The sequence below is a fragment of the Vipera berus genome (genome assembly GCF_964194415.1).
Source record: "Vipera berus genome assembly, chromosome: 3".
NCBI lineage: Eukaryota > Metazoa > Chordata > Lepidosauria > Squamata > Viperidae > Vipera > Vipera berus.
Window position 1 is genome coordinate 168,776,080 of NC_138204.1, and position 8,062 is coordinate 168,784,141.

Below are 8,062 nucleotides of genomic sequence, written 5' to 3' on the forward strand. Positions count from 1 at the left end.
CCATCTTGTTTATTTATTTCCCCATTTTATTGATTTTTTAATTTTTTTTTCATGCCTAAGGTGAAACTAGAACTCATACCCTTCTGGTTTCTAGCCTGGTACCTTCACCAATAGACCAAACTGGCTCTCTTCCTGTATAGGAAGTGCTGGCTGTCCAGCATCACTGATCTGTGTTGTTGCTGTTGCTGGGTACCACTTCCAGATTTATGTACTTATTTAGCATATGCAACCACTGCCCAGAAGAGAAGGTCCACAGAGGGATAGTGTGCCAAAACCTGTTTAAGCTTGGCTCCTATTTTTTTTCTTATTTTTTCCACTCTGCTCAACATTTTAAACTGATAATTGAATGGTAGTTGCCACCTGAGCTTCCAAAATATACAGTACTTAGTATATTTCACATGGATGTGTTATTTTCCTGTCTAGGTTTCAGAAAGTTTGACTCCACTAATACCTCTTCAGTATGTTTGTGCTCCAGACAGTGAGCACACCCTGTTGGCAGCTCCAGCTCAGTTCCTTTTAGAGAAGTTCCTTCAATATGCCACATACAAGCTTTTCCCAAAGGCCATCTACAACTTTAAAAACCCTGTCTTAACTGTTGATTGCTATTTGAATATTGGGCCTCAGGTATGTACACAGAAACTTCGTATTTTACAACTCAGTACAAAAATAAAGGCTTCTCTTTGAAAGGAATGAAATGTGGCAAGGCAATTCCAATCTTGAGACTTTTATCTTTTATTGGTAAAGCTGAAGCACCGATATTATTCTTTTTAATTGTTTTATCAATATTTTGAATGTTGAGAACCATTTGCCAGGATATTTTACTCTCTCTTTTTAAAATGTTTGGAAAACAATCTAATGCTCTTAGGCATATTGTAGATTCTTCCCATCTATTTCTACTGTTTAAACAATTTTTGCTCCAGTTTTCTTAAACTGACTTGTGCATTTTGGAAACAGTTGTTAAGATGATAATCTGCATTCTAAACGTGAACATGTTTGGAATTTACAATTGATCCTTAAAGCAGATTTGATGAGCTATTTACATTCATGTTGAGACAGGAACATTTTAAAGACAGAGGACTTAAATGTATGTATCTGTTCCCATTTCTGGTATAGGTAGCTCTTTGCTATGTAAGCTCACGGCCACATTCAGTTAATGTGAACTGCGAAGGGGTGTTTTTTAGTGGTCTTCTTCTCTACCTTTGCGACTCCTTCGTTGGACCAGACTTTCTTAAAAGATTCAAATTCCTGAAAGGTAATGTGATTTCTCTGTAGAACTTGCTGACCGGTCCCTAACAAGGATAGACTGAAATTGCCATTATATGCTGTGCAATGTAACAACCCTTATTTGACAAAGTTGTAGAAGAGTAATGAAAAGCACCATTGTCCTCCAGTTCCACTTTCTGATTCTCCAGCACCTTGACACCTAAAACATGAAAAAGCCAGAAGCAAAATAGTCTCAACCTTGGTTCTTAAATGCATACTCGCTTAAGTAGAGTTTGTTCTCTTATTTGTTGGGGACATATTAAATAATTTTGAATTAGCTGCTTCTTAATATCCTAGAAGTTATCTATTTTTTATTCCTGAAATACTGGAAAACCTATGTAAAGAGCCAAAGGCTCTGTCCATCAGAACAATCTCTCTCTGAAAACTGAATGGAATGTGAACACATTTGATACGCTTCTGTATGAGAGAGGCAGTTGGGCAGTTCCCTGGAATGTTGCTGAGTTTCATCTTGAGCTCCTTTCCTTCCTTATCCCATGACCCAAAGGAGTCACTGTGCGGCCTGCCCTGAACTTTCTAGTCATAATTTGAGGACATTTGTATAGTCTCCTGTGGTCTATCCATTTGACAGAAAAAAGGCAAAATATTCAATAGCAATAACAGAATTCTATTTCTCTTTAATATTAGCAATAGCATTTAGACTTGTATACCTCCACATAGTTCTTTATAGCACTCTCTGGACAATTTATGTTGGCATATGGCCCCCAACAATTTGGGTCCTCATTTTACTGACCTTGGAAGGCTGAGTCAGCCTCGAGCCAGTCAGGATCAAACTCCTGGCTGTGGGCAGAGTTTGCCTGTAATACTACATTCTGACCATTGCGCCAGACCATTTACTATTACTCTTTCATATTACTTTCTTTTAAGGATCCAATAATGTTTCCAAGCAATAGAGAGCAATCACAGGTTAAATGTTGGGGAAATTAAACCGTCGTATAAACTGTATGCTATTTAATTTTATCTTTTAATTTTAGGTGCAACACTATGTGTGATATGCCAAGACAGGAGCTCCTTGCGTCAAACCATTGTCCGATTAGAGCTGGAAGACGAGTGGCAGTTCCGTCTGAGAGACGAATTCCAAACTGCTAACAGCTCTGATGACAAGCCGCTGTATTTTCTGACTGGGCGCCATATATAAGCTTGAGTCAATGGCACAGGACACAGGAGAACCTAATGAGCTGGATTATATCTTTTTTCCTTATTTCAGTTAATGTACAATCACTGTGGAGCAAAGTGCAACCTAAGACTTGTGTTCAATCACTATTTTAAGGATTTTCCCCATTTCAGGCCTAGTTTTAGAAGTTTTCTCTCTTATTTTATGATTGAAAGAGCATTGATCTCAAGTTAATTCCTTCTGGATCACTGGAAGACGAGTGATCACTTTGATTTAGATGATGATGTACCTACTGTGGCTTAAGATGGGGAGAAATATTTTCAAGGGGAGGGGGGATGAAATTACGTTCGATCTCTGCCAGCTTGAGTTACATGAGGCCCACACAAGAGAAGTGGGATCGTCTGAAGATAATGTACTGAGGAATGCTGTCCATTTCCCTTCATATCTGTACTTTTGGTACGGTCTAACTCAGGGGTTTAAAACTACAAAACACAGATATTTGTGTTTGAAAGAATAAACTTTATCCACTTTCTGTGCAGTGTTAGGTGAAGGTTTGTTATTTTTTTTTTATCTATTGAAACTGTTTTGGCAAAGTTTCCACAAAAGTTAAAACGTTTACTACAAAAGCCTGAACAAATCAGTGAATGTACGGCAGGCATTTATATAAAGATGCAGGTTTGGGCTATCTTTATTGATTTAAATCCAGAGATCCTATGTGAAGAGAGAATCTCTGTAGGTGATAACTTTTTTCCTTCGACAATATATATGGAACTGGATCCCAAAGGAGAGGCTGCATACAAACCTGCTTTTTGCACTCAGATCATCACTGACCATGGTTTGAAATGTATCTGCTCAGCCAGCCTAAATAGATAGCTTTTGCATATTGTTTCCTCCGTGTATTTAAGCTCCACCAATGATTTCTGTCCTCAGTGTTATGGTATGTTGTTTTGAAATGGCTATATAACCTTGTTTCTTGCATAGCTGAAATTCTTAGAATTGTTTCTGCAGTGGATGCCTCACATGCTTCAGCTTTTCTCAAGTCCTGGGGATAGAAAATGTTAGTTTTTGTGCTTTATGAAGAGCATTTTACTATTCTATGATGAAAAGACTGAGCACAGAACAGGAATAACAGGGCTTAGTCCTTTATTATGTAATTAAATTATAAGTCCTTTAGGAATCACTTTCCATTGAATTGGGACCAGCAACAGATGCCACTCTTTCCAACTATCTGAAACACACCTAGAAAAGTGGGCCAGTCTATAGGGTTTGAAGCAGTTGAACACTGGCCCAGTGGGGCTCATACAGCTCTGTTACCCCTACTTGCAACTGGCCAAATGGAGACACCGTATCAGGGCGGTACTCCTGTCTGTATCTGCCACCTTGGCGCCATGCTTCTGCTCCAAAGCTCAAGTAATTTTAGATGGCACAGAACTGGGATATGTGAGGTAGGTCCAGAGTATCTCTTGCTGCAATGCCTCTTGCACTGCTTGCACAGGTGTGTACTTTGGTGGGGAATGGGAGAACTGGAGTATTCTTGAGCTTAGCACAACTCCTTCATATGCAAATACTGTGTATGTGCTTGACTGGATCAAGCCCTGTACTTTTTATTTGTTTGAATTAGAGAGAAAGAGATGTATTAAATTTTAAAGAGACATTTAAGTTGTGTAAAAGTGAGGTTCTTTGCACCAGCACTTTGTGCTGTGAAATATGCTGAGTGTTTAAATGAGTCTAGTACAATCAGGTCTTCATATTGCAGTTAATAATACAGGTAGTACCTGACTTACGACTACAATTGAGCCCAAAATTTCTGTTGTGAGACGTTTGTTCAGTGAGTTTTGCCCCATTTTATGACCTTTCTTGACTCAGTTGTTAAGTGAATCACTGCAGCACTGGCTGTGAAAGTTGGACCATAAGAAAGGCTGAGCGCCAAAGAATTGAAGCCTTTGAACTATGGTGGTGGAGAAGATTCCTACGAGTCCCTTGAACTGCAAAGCAATCAAACCGGTCAGTCCTAGAGGAGATCAACCCTGACTGCTTTTTAGAAGGCCAGATCCTGAAGTTGAAACTCAAATACTTTGGCCACCTAATGAGAAGGAAGGACTCACTGGAGAAGAGCCTAATGCTGGGAAAGGTTGAGGGCAAGAGAAGAAGGGGACGACAGAGAATGAGGTGGTTGGATGGAGTCACTGAAGCAGTAGGCGTGAGCTTAAATGGACTCCAGAAGATGGTAGAGGACAGGAAGGCCTGGAGGAACGTTGTCCATGGGGTCGTGATGGATCGGACACGACTTCGCAACTAACAACAAGCAGTTGATAAATTGGCAACTTGGCTATTAAGTGAATCTGGCTTCCCCATTGACATTGCTTGTCAGAAAGTTGCAAAAGGTGATCACATGACCCTGAAACATAGCGAAGTTCATAAATATGAAAGAGTTGCCCAGCATCTGAATTTTGATCACATAATCATGGGGATGCTGCAAAGTTTGTAACTGTGAAAAACAGTCGTAAGCCACTTTTTTCAGTGCTGTTGTAACTTTGAACGGTCACTAAATGAACTGTTGTAAGTCGAGGACTACCTGTAGACAGAATTCCCCTTATTTCCTGCTTGTTAGTCCGTTTTCGATTTCTTTTTATGTTATCCTTTACTGTAGTTCTTCCTTTGGACACAAAGCTTACGTTTCTTGCACAGATATTTAAAGTTGTGCAGCCTATTTCATAAGATGGTGAAAACAAATAGCAATTTGTTTGGGGCTGTTTAAATACAAACAATGATACCTGCAACTCTCAAATAAAGCACCTGCCCAAACTGCATTTAGAACAAAGTGTTAATCATGCAACTTTTTTTACCTTGTGAAAGAGCTGTTTACAAATAATGAAAAGCATAATATATTGAAGTTGAAAGGGAAGTAATGGTTTTCAAATCTATTGTTTTTATTGTACTTTTACATAAATGTAGCATATTTCAAATGAACAATTGTTTACTTTAGTATATTCTTTTTTTGGTACCCTTATATTTGCCTTATACTTTAATAAGTACCTTTACATTTGGGGAATAGAAATTTACATAAAAGTTATAAGTAGGGGATGTCAGGTAATCTAGGTTTCATTGTGGTTTTATGAGGCTGAACATAATTTTAAATGTTTCCAAAGAGTTGCCATTTTATTGCAAATTTTGCAGATTGAAAGCTTTTAAAATCTTCTTTATACATTTGAAGTTTGCACTATGTTCTTAAAATTCCAGGTGCTTTGACCCTTAATAAAAAGTATGAAAATAGAAGCTGAGAATTTAGGGATAAAGGGTCTTTTCACACAATTGGGGTTTGGGGTCATATCTGAAGGAGAATTTAAGTGGTTACAGTATCTGAGCAAACACTATGTTTTATACATAAGAAAATGTATTTCCTGAGTAGCAGATTTTTATTTTATTTGATGCACCACATGATTTTTTACTACTGTTGAGTTATAATCACAGCATGAAATGTTTAATTCACATGCTATTCAAATTTTGCAGTTTTTATTTAGAATTTACTAGTGCACTCCCTGTTGAACAAACTGTGCAGGAATATATTTTGTTTGTTTATCATTGATGTATGAAAGCTGTACTCTCTTATTACTAAGCAATGTTTTGTGTGATTGTGTGGAAAGATCTTAAAAGATATTTTCTAAATTGGACAAGAACAATCGATAGTTCAACATAGTTTTACGAAAGCAAAGACATAAGAGTTGTGGTTAAATGTTCTTTGAAACCTCTTCAGTAAATGTCTTCACAACCTCAATGTTAAGTTTTCTGTAATACAGTGAAATAAATTCTGAATGTGATAAGTGGGATAGGAGATCAGAGCAAGATACCAAATGTTTTTGATAATGGTATTTCATTTACAAGCCTTGTAGCAAGGTGATATGAATGTATTAAAAGGCCAGCATTATTTTACCTGTGAGCTAGTTAAATATAAATAATTGACAAGTCCCAGGTTATACTGAATATAATCTGTAATTTTTTTAAAAAAATGACTCAGATTCTATTTCTGTAATTTATACAGTTACTTTATGTGATCTCTAAAAAAAAGAGGGTAAATGTTGCTCTCTTAGGACTCCTTCACACTTGACCAGTTTCCTACTGAGATAAACTTTCAAGAAATAAAGCACGCGACAATTCATGTTTATCTTGTTTCCTACATAGAGCTACTCACTCTGTAGGAAGTTCTTCAGATTTGAAGCAGTCCTTGGTGAAAACTCTTTTAACCAAAACATGGTGAATTTAGCTTCACTAGTCTACCTCACATTTATTTTAACTGAAGTTGTCTGCAATTGTGTCTATAGTATGTTTATAATGTTCTTTCATTAAATTCAGTAATGTTATTACCTTTGAAGTGTTGGTCTTAATATAGTGCAAACTGTGGATCTACATGAATGAAATACTTTTAAGTCTCTATTTCCATTATACAATCCAATCTTTTAATTTGATTTTGCGTTGCTTGTTCTTCTAATTTTGTTAAAGGGAATTTATGTACATTTTTAGTTTAGAATTAGAATTAGAAAAATTAGAAATAATGTTTCACAATTATTTTGAGTAATTACACTTTCAGAGTACAATAGCGTCTAAAATCAATGGTTTTTCAGCTTGGCAACTTTAAAATGTGTGGACTGCAACTCTCCTGGCATGTGGATTGGGGAATTCTGGGAGTCAAAGTCTACACACATCTTAGAGTTAACATAGTTAAAAAACACTGACATATATTATGCTGTTTCTACGACTTCAGTTAAAAGTATGTAGGTTACTTTTTTGTCCATTTCAGAACCCTAGCTTTATGTGAAGGTACAAATCCATATAAGCAGGAACCAGTGTATAAATATTTCAACTTTCCTTTACATTGACATACGTCCTCAAATATCATCAAGAAGTTGCAATTTTAGTATGTCCCCAAGATGCCCCTTTGTTGATGGAAAAAAGGTATTGCTTGGGATTAGATAGGATTAAATGGACCTGCAGGATACATATTGGTGACATCAAGTTTTATCAAGCTTCAAAAAGAGTAGTGTAATTGTTTTCCATTCTGCATGAGGTAACTAACCTCTAGTTGTAATTTAGTAGTAACCAGTTAAAGGATATAAGAGCCTTTACTGTAGTTCATTTAAATGCCTTATCAATCCTACTGGAAAACAAATATTTAATATTCCCACTGTTAATGACATATGTGTAGACCAATGTAATGGATCCTTTTATGGGGAACCTGATTCAATTCATGTATTACGCTTATTAGTCTAAATATAAACTAAGGCAGAGATCATATTATTTCTCCACTGTTGAAATAGTTAGATGTACTTCTGTTTTTTGGTCAGATTCTGAACCATGTCAATAGTTAAACAATTAATGCTACTTATGTTTATTAGGTTTACACTATGTTGATTCCTCAGAATTTTTATTTTGATCAATTACTGATACTATAAACTTAATAATTACTCAAATAGCTAATACATAAGCTAATAGTTAAACTTGTACTAGCTAATCATTAATTCAAGGTGATTGTAGATGCTTAGTTATCTATGTCAGGAAGCAATGCTACAGCATTTGCAAGGAGTTTTATTATGCACAGGAGCAGAACAAAGCAGCTCTTTGTTAAAAAGCTATTGCCTTTTTCAAGGCTCATATAATGCTTCATAATTACAA

The 8,062-nt window shown here is 36.4% G+C and overlaps 1 protein-coding gene across 1 annotated transcript in view; it reads left to right on the forward strand.

Moving 5' to 3' along the window:
* The window catches only part of GREB1L (GREB1 like retinoic acid receptor coactivator), a 162,332-nt gene extending 155,579 nt beyond the window's left edge, over nt 1-6,753 (forward strand). Inside the window, exons 31-33 of the mRNA XM_081324854.1 lie at nt 424-624; nt 1,114-1,252; nt 2,256-6,753. Of these exons, the coding sequence (XP_081180980.1) occupies nt 424-624; nt 1,114-1,252; nt 2,256-2,419 (504 nt within the window). The 3' untranslated portion in view covers nt 2,420-6,753. The remainder of the gene's footprint in view (nt 1-423; nt 625-1,113; nt 1,253-2,255) is intronic.
* Nucleotides 6,754-8,062: the final 1,309 nt, after the last annotated feature.